The 15,460-nt window shown below is 48.0% G+C and overlaps 1 protein-coding gene and 1 long non-coding RNA gene across 4 annotated transcripts in view; one reads left to right on the top strand and one right to left on the bottom strand.

Moving 5' to 3' along the window:
- RBKS (ribokinase) overlaps nt 1–15,460 on the bottom strand; it is an 83,285-nt gene that overhangs the window by 8,928 nt on the left and 58,897 nt on the right. Inside the window, exon 8 of one of the 3 annotated variants that reach the window (XM_034659719.1) lies at nt 1,674–2,405. The exons of 1 other annotated variant lie outside the window; for it this stretch is intronic. In XM_034659719.1, the coding sequence (XP_034515610.1) occupies nt 2,091–2,405 (315 nt within the window). In that variant the 3' untranslated portion in view covers nt 1,674–2,090. Of the gene's footprint in view, nt 1–1,673; nt 2,406–2,686; nt 3,083–15,460 lie in introns of those variants that run through there. One more of the 3 variants, XM_034659720.1, reaches the window with a different exon arrangement.
- On the top strand, nt 3,825–15,459 carry LOC117802039. Its single transcript, XR_004625054.1, has 3 exons — nt 3,825–4,219; nt 7,167–7,256; nt 14,494–15,459. It is a non-coding gene; the product is annotated as an uncharacterized LOC117802039 (long non-coding RNA).

Genomic DNA, 15,460 nt, shown 5'->3' with positions numbered 1-15,460 from the left:
CAATACGTGCTCATTTACCATATATGCTCAGTTAATGACTGCCGAGGGGCCACTTCTCAGCTGCCCCAGTCTCAGGTGGGGTGGCGGTGGTGGGTGTTGCATGTTCTTCTTTACAAACAGGGCCTCCGTTGGGGCCCTGAGTTCCAAAACACAGGGAAGTCGGAAAGCCCTTGGAGGACAGAGGTCATTGATTCAAAACCAAAAAGACCAGCAAATACTACCTTGAAAATCACATTATATCCCATGATGGAAAAGCTCTTTGAAATGTAAGCATGAAAGGGGTGGAAAAGTAAGTACTACTTAACCTTCACAGAGGAGTGGAAGGGTAAGGAAGGGAGTGAACGTTTATTGTTTGCTCTGTAAAAGGAAGCAGCAAAGCTCGGCGCTTACATACACACACGAGACATTTCATACTTACAACCACAGCCCCCTGCCCCCTCCAAAACTCGCGGGGACTGAATCCTAGAGACATGAAAAAATTTGTCCGGGGTCACATGGCTGGTAAGTGGCACTTTGCATCCAGACCCTGCTGATTTCCATGTTCTGTTCACATTACACCACAGAGCGACTGTTTGTGGGAGGGTGGGAGAGAGGGGAGAAGGAAGGACATCCCCAAGTTAAACAGAAGCTCGCTCCCTTCTATCTCCTGTTCCTTCGCCCTGCCCTCAGGATATGATACTGGCTGCCGTGTTGTATACAGGCCTATAGTCTGGCACAGTCTGAAAACTCTGTGAGGGCAGAGGCCCTATCTCCATCCCCTCTGTCTCTCCTACTGCCTCACCCAGTGCTTTGAGTTGACCTGCCCCGTTGGACCTAGTTCCATTGTGTTCTTTTCCAAGGTGGCCAGAGGACTCCGAACTACATGTGATTTTCTTTGTGTCAGTGAAAATGGAGGTTAGGTTGCTACAGCCCGGAGTTACTTGAGATTCATTCTCATTGTTGAATCTATTTATATCACAAGGCTTTCAAGTGCCAATAAATTCCTCGGCTGTTGATTCACATCTTCGGTATAACTATTTTTATACATTGGTATGATTTTTTTTAATGGAAAGTGCTTTAAAAGTGGAAGCTGCATTGTATCACTTTGATTTTCCTGTAAGTAAAGTACTTTCCAATCAATCATTCTTGGAATAATGGAACAGTTCTCATTGATACAACATGATGGTTTTAACCTTTTACTGAAATTATTTCTGTGCCAGGAGGGGTGATGGCATAATTCATCTTTCTTCCATAAAAATACCCAGGTGGCTACTATTCGCTGCCTTTGCACCGTGATTTCCTCTTAAGGAAGAGTCGCTCTTACAGGATGGCCGGGGCCCTCACCCTCTGGGTGTGGAGACGTCCTGGTCTGTGGCACCCATGGAGGCAGGCGGACTATCAGTGGAGTGAAAGGACAGCAAGACGTCTCCAGGGGGGCGGGCAGGTGCAGGGGCCCAGGCACTCTGCGGGGCGGGTGGGGGAGGGAGCATGGCACTGATGAGCAGCTAGTGAGGGGGCCCCCAGGGGAGCATCCGAGAGGTGGGAGCTCCTGAGGGCAGCACCCTAGAGTTGGGATGTGGGGTTGGGGCGGACAGCCTCTGTCCCTAGTGCCTGAGGCATTGTCGCCCTTGGGAGGGTGTTACTCACTTCCCTCCTCCCCTTCAGACCGCCCTCTCTGTCCGACAGTCCCACTCCTTACTCCCGCCCACTGCCCCTTGCCAGCCTGGAGCCCTTGCCTAGGACCACGGGTCTGCTCCCTCACTTAGCAGCTCACTTCCAGTCTCTCAGGGCTCCGCTCTCTTGCCGAGAAATGGGCGCACACGGAAGAACCTCATGGAGCTGGCAGTAAATATGCCTGAAGGTGGCAGCCAGTGCCGTCCCAGCGGAGCAAGCCCGCGTGTGGATCCAGGTCCCAGCGGGCTGCGCTAACCCTTTCGTCTGAGGGTCTGCGCAGTCAGGCTCTTGGCTGGGTGCTGTGCATATTATGGCCTTGATTTCTCAAGACCCCGTGGAGAGGTGGGAGTGGTTGGGGCCGCGGTGTATGGTCATTCAAGGTGGCAGTGCGCCAGGGGGCCCAGGTGAGGGGGGGGACTGTCGTCTGCAGGCCATGCTTAGTCCATCACGCTGTGTGCCTGGCCAAAGGGGCACCTTCTTCTCATTTGCACAAAGTGCCCCAGAGGGTGGCCGCAACACTGGAGGGTCCTGATTTTAAAGCTGAGGAAACTAGGATTTGAGGAAGTTAAGTCACTTGCCTGAGGGAAGAGTAAAGGTGGTAAAGGGCAGCCAGGAGTTGTCCCAAGGTCGTCTGTGTGGAAATCCGGCAACAGAGCAGGTGGAGAAGCTATTTTGGGAGATGGAGATTGGGCTTTTGGCCACGGCTTGAATTTTCCTATTTCCCCACGGGAAGGCTTGGGTTTTCTATAGCACTGAAGAATGACAGGGATGACAGAGTGGAGACGGTGAATGTCTAATGATGTCCCTCTGCACGGGGTCCCATTTTCCTCGGGGGGCTTGGGGCAGGAGCCAAGAAGAGGCGGTGACCTTGCATTGCCCTCGTCAGGTGTGGGGGAGAGTGGGAGTGCAAAGAAAGCTAAGGTTTCAGGAAACAGCACTCCGATGAACAGCCAGATAGTCTAACCCGGTTAAGGAAGGAGGGGAGGTCAGGAGGGATTCAACAGGTCAGAAGGAAACAGAGGGAACTCAGGGCGGTGAGGTAAGTGTGACCAGAGGTGAGAGAGCTGGCGGTGCCCAGAGAGCGGGATGCAAGGTGAACTCGCATATAACGGAAGCCATGCGGCACGAACCATTCCTGGGAGTCCAGGCTGGAGGGGAGGTGAAGAGTCACTGGAAGTGAGGGCGTCTGGGAACTATGAGACCTGGCGATGGTGCACCCTCGTGGCACTTCAGTCGTCTGACAGGATGGCAGCCGTGGGGTGGAGAGAAGAACGGTGAGGTAGATACACAGCACGGTGAGGAAAGGAGGTCAAGCGCTGGAAGTGAACGAGCCTTGAAGCTGCAGGAGTCTCTACAGGAGGGTGGATGAGGGGCGGCTGCAGCTGCGGCGAACGGGCTCTGGGACGGGAGCAGCTTTCTCCTGCGCAGGCTGCACGCAGAGTTAAGGCCGTAAAGAAGCTTGCTTATGAGGAATAACACAGCCATGGGGCTGCAGGGGAAGGTTCAGGAGGGAGAGAAGCACAGAGCAGCAAGGGACTCTCCGGGGTCCCGTGTCTCTCTGACTCTCCTTTGTCTCTATCATGGGGCCCTTTTCCTTCTCCTGCACTAACAGTATTGCCATTCCCTTGGCTTCTGTCCTTGGCCCAGTGTCTTTCTCATTGCCTATAATTTCCAGGTGCTTCCACTGCTGTGCAGTTATGGTTTCAACTGCTGTGAACACCGTGAGTCCTAAGTCAGTCTCTTCAGCCCACGCTCTCCTCTGTCTTCGGATTCGTGTATCCAAGTACCCATGAGTCTGCTCGACCAGTCTCATGTCCCCTGCAGGCAACTCCAACTCGGCATGCCCCAACCGAACTCGCACCTCTGCCTGAACACGGGGCCCCTTATCTTTCCCACACGGAAAGTCTGGGGGTCTTCTGGAGAACACCCTCCCATAGGACTAATTCGTCACCAGCTGCCAAGTTTAAATCCTAAATATTGCTCAGATCTGTTCTCTCGTCTTCATCCCTCCTCCCGTCACCCTGCTTCATGCTCACGTCACCTCTAGAGGACCGCGTTAACTCCCTGACTGGTCTCCCTGCCTCCAGTCTGGCCCCTTCCAACCCAGCCTCCACACTGCTGGAAATCTGGCCACCTCACCTCCACTCCTAAAGCCCTTTGAACGTTTCACAGCTTCCTTAGGATATAATTTTGGCTCTTCAGCATCGGACACGAGGCTCCCTAGCACACTTGTCCGGTTTCATCTCTTACTTCTTCCTGTTCATCTATGGAAGCCTGGGTCTTCATTCACGGAAATATCTCGCTTGGACTCTTCCCTGGACTAACTTCTACTCATCTTCTAAGACTCCACTGAGGTATTCACTTAGTCATCACATATTTACTGACTGGCACCACATTTAAAGCACGGTCTTCCCCGATCCCATGAGTCTGGGTAGGCACCCTCCGGCATGCTCCCGCCCTCCTCTTGGGCCTTCAGCCCCTCAGACTAGCACGGCGCCAGGCTCACCGCTGAAACACATGCCAACGGATTTGAGGACTGTCAGGAGGACGGGTGCTGAGTGATCAGGTGAGGAGCACACACTGTCCCAAGAGTGCCCTGGAGCAAGGATGACAAGGAGACAGACCTGTGAAAGGCCCAGGTTGCCAAATTCTAGTTGATAGAAAAGTGGATGAGTTAAGAAGGCATGGTGGGTATTAAGTGTGGTTGGGAAAAAACCCATGTGATGAAAATCCCCAAGGTAAGAACATGTCAGGCGGCTACAACAGATCCCAGACAATCTTGCAAGAATGATGTCATCACGAGGCTTCATTTCGCAGGAATCCGTCCCCACACTGGATGACTCATCACCCGAACTGCTGACAGACCCTAACAGCTAAAACCCTCACATTCTTCCTCGATGGCTTAACACATTCCATTTGACGAGTAGATACCACTTTCCTTTCTTTTCGAAACCTCTCCCTACACAAAGCTATTCAAAGCCCACACTGTGGACCCGAATTCCTCAGCCAGGCTTGTGGTTTTAGAGGCCAGGAAAAAGGCAGATGGGATGAAACATGACTAAATCCCAAATCAATGCACTATTTCTTCTCAAGAAAGAATATCACAAGGGGTTCAGGAAAGAGAGAGAGAACCATGTCAGCCTGCCAGAATCCCTGCCACCTTCCACCCCCACGCCAGCAGGGGTGCACCAACCCTGAGATGGCTCACCCTCGGGCTAGCGTTGGGGGCAGTCCTGCTGTGCTCCTGCTTCCACGTTCTGAGAATGGGCTCCCGCCTCGCTCCTGTCTGCAGGAGGTTGAGGCATGACCATCTGGCAGGCCTGGGGATGTATATGTCGTTCTTTATCCTTAAAGGACTAATCAAGGACTGGTGGGAGCCCTTGTGTCGTGACCCTCAAGAATGCAGCACAGAGGGAACGAGCAAACATGGTTTCAAATCCTGCCTTTTTATTAGCCATGTGTCATCTTTTAAGAATGGCAAATTCAGTATTTTTATACCTACAGTGGAGCCCTGCTGGAAGTAGCTGGGGAAAACGGTTTTCTCAACTGGGAACATGTTTTCTCAGCTGGGACAATGGAGTAGATGGTTTGGAATCAGATGGACCTGAGTTTATGTCCCAATTTCAGCACCCTGGCAAGTTACTCAGCCTCCTCTGTGACTATCTGTAAAATGGGCACCTACCGCACAGGACTGCTGTAAATACTGAAGTAGATAACGTATAGGAAAGGCCTAGCACAGTGCCCGGAGCAGCGTGGGTGCCCCACAAAAGTGGGACGGACTAGACGGCACCATCTCGGAGGACCTCTTCGTTTGTTAACGTTTTTCGAAATGAAAGCCCATGACCTAGGTCAGAAGGGACCAGAGAAGGGTTCTAAGGGACCAAGAGGGTCGTGATCCTAGGGCCTGACCCAAGGGTCCCAGGGGAAGGAGTGTATGCTGTGCGTGGCTTTATGCTGCAGGATGTTCTCACAGCCAGTGTCCTGTGGCGCTTAATTATGAGGGAGGCCAGGCTCCAGAGAGTTCTAGTAGTGGCCGCCTGTAGGTATTGGGACCTGGGACGTCCATTCCTCTGTGGGGGCAGGGAGATACTTTAGGAGGCTGTGAAGAGGACACTAAAGAACTGTCAAGTGAAGAGTATAAAGGTCCCTCTCGTCAGTGCCAGACTGGGGAAAGCTGGTGAATGTTATGCTTTCATTTAGGGTGAAGGGACACAGGGAGAGCAGTGAGGGAGGCTTCTGGGAGAGGCGTACAGCAGGGAGGGGCTGGAGGACAGCACGGGAGGAGGGTGAGTCGCTGGCAGGGAGAGCTGCGCCCCTCCACCAGCATGGCCGCTTATGACCGAGGACCCCGCTTTCCATCCCAGCGAGGCTGCCGCTGGGCAGAGGGCTGCTTCCCGGGCGAGGAGGTGGTGGCCGAGCCTGGAGGCCGGCAGGCAGCTGAACAGATGGTGCAGGGACGTGTGATTCGGAGGACACTCCTGTAGCTGTGCTGGGATTTGAAGTCGGGGCCCGTCCTGGTTAGGGATGGACACTGGGCCACCTGACCCGTCTTCTCCATGGGACAGACCTCACCACTCACTCTGGGTGTGAGCAGAGAGAGCGAGGCCCTGCCTAGACCCTTCATTCCATCCAGGGCATGCATTCTCAACCGGGGCTGGAAACTCACGCTTGCGTGCTGAGGGGCGGGTTGTGGTGGAACATTTTTTTAGATATTACAATGATCTGTGGCTCTCCGAAGGCACAGTAGGTAAATGTATCTATCTACCTAGAAAGAGAGAGTCGTGGTACTAAAATTTCATGGGGGAAGATGACAAATAGGAAAAGAAAAATCTTAAAAGGCTCCCTTGGGGTGGGTGGTGATTACTGCAAGACAGGTTGAGAAACCCTGGAGTAGGGCCTCGCGTACCCGAGAACCTGCCAGTGGCCCGGTTAGGATCTGCTGGGGCACAAGAAACCCTAACCGCGGTGCCTGCGTGGCGCGATCGGTTAAGCGTCTGACTCTTTTTTTTTTTTTTTTTTTAAGATTTTATTTATTTATTTGACAGAGATAGAGACAGCCAGCGAGAGAGGGAACACAAGCAGGGGGAGTGGGAGAGGAAGAAGCAGGCTCATAGTGGAAGAGCCTGATGTGGGGCTCGATCCTATAACGCCGGGATCACGCCCTGAGCCGAAGGCAGAAGCTTAACCGCTGTGCCACCCAGGCGCCCCAAGCGTCTGACTCTTGATTCCAGCTCAGGTCATGATCTCAGGGTCAGGAGATCGAGCCCCGTGTCACGCTCCACACTCAGCGCGGAGCTGGCTTGAGTTTCTCTCTCCTTCTCCCTCTGCCCCTCCCCCCGCCCTCTTTCTCTAAAATAAATAAATAAATAAATCTTAAAAAAAAAAAACCAAAAAAAAAGCCCTAACCAGCAATCTCCAAATTGCAAGGCACACTAGGCAGGTGTTGGTAGCTTTCTGCTGGGCCAGAAATCCCTACCTCTCCCAGCCAGTTCGTCTCCTGTTTGCCTTGTCAGGTCTCCATGGCCACCAGTGAGGCCCCACGCCCTGCAGTGAGGACTTCCCAAGGGGATGAGAACTAGTGGAGCCTGGCCCATCTTCCCAAGGTAGGAAAGTGTAAAGGTTCTCTCCTAGGCAGACAACAGTGAGTCTGACGAACGTACCATGAGATAGGATGCTGCTTACTCAAGAGCCCCGTTTCACAGCTCAGATCTGAGTATCTCTATTTTCTCTTATCAGCACATACTGACATCATAAGGATGAGATCACATCCTTCCCAACCTCAACCTTGTGGCCCCCCTAACCAGATCGGTTTAGAAGCATCAAGATGGACAGTGAGAATCCAGCTTCCTTATCACTATTGTGTAAGAGCTACTGATTTTTATTCTAAATAAACCTGTAGGGAACATGGACAAATCATTATGTCATAAACGTCCATGACTGTGGCTTCAACTATTAGCCACCTTCGTTTATTACACATACATTTCAACTATTAGACTGAGATAGTCAGCTTTTAAACACTGTGATTAAAAGAAAGAGCAAATATTTCCTGCCTTAATATATTTCAAGTGATTATTATTTCATATTAATCAAGTATGAAACTGCATGCAGCAAAGTATTGATGATTTTTATTCCTGTCTTTTAAATAGGCACAATGTTTTCTCAGCTCCACAATTTATTAGCTATTTGAGTAAAAAAAAACCCAAACACCATGTGGCATGGTTGGTTAAGTGTCCAACTCTTGGTTTTGGCTCAGGCCATGATCTCAGGGTCTTGAGCCACATGGGGCTCCATGCTCAATGCAGAGTCTGCTTGGGTCTCTCTCTCCCTCTCCTCCTGCTCTTCCCCTTCCCCTCCCCTGCACTCTCTCTTCTTCTCTATCTCAATACATACATCTTAAAAAAAAAAAAACCACCACTTTTTTATTTCTTTAAATATCAGCTCTAGGCCCAATGTGGGGCTCCAACTCAACAACCCTGGGATCAAGAGTCACATGCTCTACCAACTAGGCCACCCCCCAAAAAACAGCTTTATTGCAATATAACTAATATACCATATAATCTGCCCACTTTAAGTATATAATTCAATGTTTTTAAATATATTCACAGGGTTGAACAACCATCACCACAGTCTAATGTTAGAAATTTGTTCCCCCTAAAAGAAACCTTGTCCCAACTAACAATCACACCTCCTTCCTTCCTGATCCACCCCCCTCCCATGCCTAGGAACCACTAATCTACTTTCTGTCTCTGTAGACTTGTTAAGTAGGCACACATTTTTGAACAAAATCTTTTCATATTCCAACTCCATGATTAACCAATAGCTTATTATTGTGTAATCAGCCAATAACTTAATCACATTTAACCAATTAGATTCATACCTTATCTCTTGATTTTAGCTGGCACTTTGTGTGAAAAGTGAAGTTGATGTGGGTCTAGTGGGAACTACTCTGTGTTATGAAAACTGCATTCCTAATAAGCACTAAAGCAACACGTTTAACTTCCTGCCCAGATATGTTCACTGAACAGTCGGTAACATTTTTAAGTGAAATCATAAATGCATCAGGATCTCGCTGTTGAAGAATTCCTATGGTGAAGGTGTTTGTAAAGGCTAATCTCTAAGGGCACCTGGGAGGCTCTGCCTTTGGCTCAGGTCATGATCTCAGGGTCCTGGGATTGAGCCCCATGTCAGGCTGCCTGCTCAGCGACGAGTCTGCTTCTCCCTCTGTCCCTCCCCCAGCTTGTGTTCTCTCTCTCTCTCACTCTCTCAAATAAATAAATAAAATCTTAAAAAACCCAAAAAAGCAAAAAACAAGACGGCTAATCTCTAGGGTAAAATCCACCCACATTCTCTCCAGCACAGACATATTGACTGGTCTGGTCTTGAACTCTCGGTTTCTATAGATTTGGTTCGCTTGAGTGATTTTCTTTTTGGTCCCCTCTGCAATTATTACTGTGTGGCAGTGGACACTCAGCGTCCCTCTTGAAGGTCATGACTCCCTTGCATAGTGCTGAAATGGGTGGTTTCAGTACAGACCCTTCCGCTGTTAGCACATGACGAGCTCTGCTCGTGAGAGCTTCGGCGCGTACACACGCAGTCTGTCCTTACAATCACCACAGAGCTTTTCATAGAAAACAGCACGTCTGAAAATGGATATATTTATCTAGACCTTGTAGCCATTTATCAGGCAATGGTGTCCCTCTCTTAGCACCAGGTAAACGGGTGGGCTGAAATGGTAGACTCCGAGGCACGTCCACTAAGACGATGAAGCAGGCATTATACAGACAAAAACGTGGATCTGGCCAAGGAAATTATAACTTCTTCCAAGTCTTTGCCCTGATGTAATGCTCAGATTACCAGAATCCTGTCCTCGGAGTACCAATGACTTTCACTTTCTCGCAGGACCGATAGCATACCGACATGCTTTATAGAGCATGTTTCCTGATGTGATTCACTTTGAGTCTCATAACAATCCTGTGACATAGGCAGGATGGGTCTTTCATTTTCCAGATGAGAAACCAAGTGTGAGAACTTGCTCAAGGTCAAACGGCAAGGTGGCGGAAGTGGATGCCTCAGTGGAGGGAGGTCTCTGTGGAAGCGGTCCTCTGGAGAGGCCACACGTGGACTCCAACTTCTCTCCAAAAGATTTAGAAACTCTTTCTTTGGAATACTTTCCAAATCTGTAGCACATCTTTGAATATCCTCAATGGAGGCAATATCTCACCTTCCAAGTCCGCGTTTCTCAAACTAGAGCGAGCATCAGAATTACCTGGAGGGCTTGTTACAATGTGGACTGCTGGGCTCACCCCCAAGTTTCTGATCCATTAACTCTGAGGTGGGGCCCAGATGATGTTCCCAGATGATGCTGACGTAGCTGGTCCAGCGCTGCATTTTGAGAACCACTATTCTAAGGAATTTGTTTCTGGAAAGAGGGAATCATTGAAAACCAAGTCTAGTGATGACAGTGGGAGACCAAGCTAGGGAATTCACTATTGGCTTAGACAGTAGGCAACTATAAAGACCACCACCAGTCCTGAGGGAAATTCGAAGAAAGAACTCCAAAAAGTTTCTAAACAACGGCAGTTTGGTTGAACTAAATGTGAATCCCCCCAGTACCACTACTTTAGAGGGGATTTCCCTCTCTCAGATGTGTGCTGAAGAATCTTTCTTTGGCGCAGTAGTTCACGTGTGAGATGTGTGTTATCGACTCTTTCATTTCCCAGCTTTAGGAAAAGAAAAGAAACCATGGAGGGGACGCCCACATTAGGGAGAATCAGTATCAGGGAAGAACTAATCGCCATTTCCAGTAGTTGACTAGTCAGACTGGTGTAGCAGGGGTCTTTTCTGGGCTGTAAGCATGACGGGTATGGAAGATGGGGGGAATTGTGTACTCTTCCTACCCTGACTGTTCTGTTGAGATTAGAATAGAAAAGGTGAAAAGATCTAATTTTGGATGCCAAAGACAACCATACAACATTTTATGGGGAAAGAAAATTCCAGCAGGCAAGAAAAATGAACTGTCTTAGGTACTTAGGCTGGGAGTCAATCCTTCATGTCACAGAAGGGAAAAAAAGAGGCGGAGGACTGCCTAAATATTCGTTCTAATTTTATTTTCAATTCTACATTACATTAAACTCTCCTTGTACTCCTCTTTAATTTACAGCAACTGCTGACACAAATTGGTGTGCCTTCTCTTCTTTGACATCAGTATTTCTCTTGAATTATGCATTTCCATCTGGAATGAGGTTTGGGGGCTAAAGCCGTCTTTATTTTAGATGAATGAAAACAGAGAGGGATCAATCGGGGGTTGAGTGCAAAACCAAAGTAATGTGGGGCTGATATACGTCCAAGCATCTCACTGCCCCAAAAGACTATAAATGGTATTAAAAAATGACACCGGTCTTTCACTTTTCAACATATTGATTAAAATTCAAGTACTAGAGAATAAGAAAAACTCTGTCAGCCTTCATCCCACAACTTCCAGATTCTTCATTTACTGGTACCCTACAAGTATTTGGTAACCATTTGTAAGAGTACAGATGATTATAATAATTGCATCAATTCTCTTTGATCTCCAAGGTACATTGGTTGTGGTGTTCACCGTCAGAGGTCAGCACCATGGACTGATTTGGCTCCATTTCTGGTGATATATGGCTCCTGGTCCAAGTCAACCAGTGGCCCATATTGACAGAGGTCATTTGCTGGCTCCATATGGGGCCTGATTCAGTGTCCACTCCCAGTTTCTGGTTTTTGAGGTTTCTGGGCTGGCCAGTCATGCCAGTAATGAAATGGGGCATTAAAAAAAAAAGATTATTTATTTATTTGAGAGAGAGAGAGAGCTTGCAAATGAGTGGGGGCAGGGGAGGAGCAGAGGGGGAGGGAAAGGAGGGGGAAGGAATCTCAGGCAGACTCCACGCTGAGCACAGAGCCTGATGTGGGGCTCGATCCCACAACCCTGAGATCATGACCTGAGCCAAAACCAAGAGTTAGAGGCTTAACCAGCTGAGCCACCCAGGTGCCCCGAAATGGGGCATTCTGATGAAGCTATTTGGAGTTAGCACTTGCGTCAAAATGACCATATGAAAATGCAGACATGCTGTCTCATATTACCAAATAACATACAGAACAGACATCCCTGTCCCCACATCCTTTTCTGCATCTCATGCCACTCTTGGCCCAATCCTGGGCTCTGCCCTAAAAGCAATCCTCAGCCATCTCAGAAAACCCCCCATTTTAATTTTTTTTATAATCATATTTTTTTATTATGTTAGTCACCATACAGTACGTCCATGATTCATTAGTTGCATGTAACACCCAGTGCACCATGCAATACGTGCCCTCCTTACTACCCATCACCAGCCTGTCCCATTCCCACCCCCTCCCCTCTGAAGCCCTCAGTTGGTTTCTCAGAGTCCATAGTCTCTCAGGCTTCATTCCCCCTTCTGATTACCCCCCTTTCTTCTCCTACCGATCTTCCTAGTTCTTATGTTCCATAGATGAGAGAAACCATATGATAATTGTCTTTCTCTGCTTGACTTATTTCACTTAGCATTATCTCCTCCAGTGCTGTCCATGTTGCAGTAAATGTTGAGAAATCGTTCTTTTAAAAAAATTTTTTTTTTAAGATTTTATTTATTTATGTGACAGAGACAGCCAGCGAGAGAGGGAACACAAGCAGGGGGAGTGGGAGAGGAAGAAGCAGGCTCATAGCAGAGGAGCCTGATGTGGGGCTCGATCCCGGAATGCTGGGATCACGCCCTGAGCGGAAGGCAGACGCTTAAGGACTGCGCTACCCAGGCGCCCCAAGAAATCGTTCTTTTTGATGGCTGAGTAATATTCCATTGTATATATGGACCACATCTTCTTAATCCAGTCATCTGTTGAAGGGCATCTTGGCTCCTTCCACGATTTAGCTATTGTGGACAATGCTGCTATGAACATTGGGGTGCATATGGCCCTTCTCTTCACTACGTCTGTATCTTCGGGGTAAACACCCAGTAGTGCGATGGCTGGGTCATAGGGTAGCTCAATTTTTAACTTTTTAAGGGACCTCCACACTGTTTTCCAGAGTGGCTGTACCAACTTGCATTCCCACCAACAATGTAGGAGGGATCCCCTTTCTCCACATCCTCTCCAGCAATTGTTGTTTTTTGCCTTGTCAATTTTCGCCATTCTGACTGGCGTAAGGTGGTATCTCAGTGTGGTTTTGATTTGAATTTCCCTGATGGCTAATGATTTTGAACATTTTTTCATGTGTCTGTTAGCCATTTGTTTGTCTTCATTGGAGAAGTGTCTGTTCATATCTTCTGCCCGTTTTATGATTTGTTTGTTTCTTGTGTATTGAGTTTGAGAAGTTCTTTGTAGATCTTGGATACCAGTCTTTTATCTGTAGTGTCATTTGCAAATATATTCTCCCATTCTGTGGGCTGCCTCTTAGTTTTTTTGACTGTTTCCTTGGCTGTGCAGAAGCTTTTTATCTTGATGAAGTCATTTTTAATCTTTACCGATCACACACTCCACCCCAGGAGTGGGAATTGGGGATAAGGTAAAAGTCTTTGCTTTGTACATTGCTTGATAGTTTAGGAAAGAGGAGAATTTTTTTTTTTTTTTTTTTAAAGGTTTTATTTATTTATTCAACAGAGATAGAGACAGCCAGCGAGAGAAGGAACACAAGCAGGGGAAGTGGGAGAGGAAGAAGCAGGCTCATAGCAGAGGAGCCTGATGTGGGGCTCGATCCCACAACGCCAGGATCACGCCCTGAGCCGAAGGCAGACGCTCAACCGCTGTGCCACCCAGGCGCCCCAGGAAAGAGGAGAATTTTATGTTTTAGTTATCATGTTTACTGTGAAAAGGTTCTTGAATCAGTATGGCCACATGAAAGCAGCTCGATCATAATATTGTTTTGCTAAAATTGGCTGTGCCCAGCAGCCGTGGCATGACGTCACTTCCTTGCTAGAACAGCGACCAGTGCTTGACCAGCCTGAAGAACATGTGAGGGTCTGTTGTCAACCTGGGAGTGGTGGGCCATGAGGCCAGGGAACGCCTCAGGTTTAGGGGCAGGCCGCCATGGGCTCAGCAGGTGCTGCTCTGAGTCACAGCCCTCGCTGCTCTTCGGTCTGGCTGGCCACAGACAATGGCCTGTGGAGACTTGAAACTAGTTTAAAAACCCCATTCTGGCCAAAAATGTCTGTGGTGGATTAATTTATTCTATAATTTAAAGAATCCCATTATTGGAATGGAATTACTGAGAGAAGTAGAATCCTGAGTGTGAGCTAAACTGGAATAAAAAAAGACCCATTCTTCAGGCAACATTAATGGAAGCTTTGTATATAAATAACTTGATATATTGGTGAGTAAATGGCACTTACAACTAAAATGTCTGTGAGTGATTCACTGGGTTCTAAAGACGTCCCTTGCCTTCCGTGGTCAGCCATCTTTTTTTCTTTGGGACTCCACTATTCTAGACAGAAAACAGTTAATCCAATATGATTTAGTATCTCACAAAAGATTCTGCTAAAACATTTTCTGCCAAATGTTCATCTTCCAACAGCTGCTTTTTTATGTCAGTGAGAGGTACTTGAAATAAAATCATTGTTCTCTGCGAAAACTGCGTGCTACATAATACAGAGCTACCAGATTATTAAACAGTAAAGACATCTGATAATATTAGCACCAACCACAGGTTCCACTTCTGCTGATGCACAAAATTTTGAGTAATTAGTCATTGCACAATATCGTATTTATATCCTTTTTTGCTTGAGCTGTTAGGCCACAAAATCAGTAGGCAGTTGCTGTTATAAAAGGGTTCTCTGGGTTATTTATAATGTTTCTGGTTCCTTACAGTTGCTCGTTCACTCTCGGGTCCTGGGCTAATTGTACGTGGTGGAAACGAAGGATGGAAGTGAACAATTGTTCCGAGAATCTCACTGCTGAAAGTTGGTGTGGATGATTCACAACAAACTGCGGGTGCCTTGGCTGGAATAGCTGGTGTTTCGTCTACACAACCCCAATTCGTCACATACTGGCTGATCTGTTCTTCATCAGGGGGAGAACGTGTAGTTACGTGAAGGTTGTGTTTGTATCTGGAGAAAGCTAGTGTCTCAGGCACAGGTGGTAGGGGAGATAATCTCAACCAGCACCGTGTTGCAAAAGAGTTCCCTTCACATGCTGTTTACTTTAAGTGAAGGATAAATTTCTGCTCCAAATGCTTCTCTGTTGCACAGATCAGTGATTCACCAAAATGGGGGTGGCAGGCAGCCAGACATGCCCAATGGAAGGGCATGCAGGCATCACCTGGGCATTTCATTTTATTTTCTGTAAACTGCACCACCATCTTCCGGGGCCATCTGCAGAGAATCACCAATGATTTGGACTTGTTTCTGTTGGGAGTAGGTCTTGGTCCTTAGGTGAGTCAAGGCTCAAAACGTGCTGACAACCACTGACACTGGTAGAAGGATCTATTGGTTTTGACCATGAAACAAGCACCTTACTTGGTCCCCTACCCTTTTATTTTAAAGGAAATGACCTACTGTTATGTTCTCTGAATTCTTAAGACTTCTCAAACTCACTTTTTTAAAAAAAGATTTTATTTATTGATTTGACAGAGAGAGACAGCCAGTGAGAGAGGGAACACAGGCAGGGGGAGTGGGAGAGGAAGAAGCAGGCTCCCAGCAGAGGAGCCTGATGCGGGGCTTGATTCCAGGACTCTGGGATCACGCCCTGAGCTGAAGGCAGACGCTTACTGACTGAGCCACCCAGGCGCCCCCTCAAACTCACTTCTCAACATCCCAATTGTCACCACCCTAGTCCA

Source organism: Ailuropoda melanoleuca, chromosome 4 (genome assembly GCF_002007445.2).
Source record: "Ailuropoda melanoleuca isolate Jingjing chromosome 4, ASM200744v2, whole genome shotgun sequence".
Classification (NCBI taxonomy): domain Eukaryota; kingdom Metazoa; phylum Chordata; class Mammalia; order Carnivora; family Ursidae; genus Ailuropoda; species Ailuropoda melanoleuca.
The sequence above is the reverse complement of the archived record's forward strand: the minus strand, read 5'-3'. Positions and strand labels throughout refer to the sequence as shown.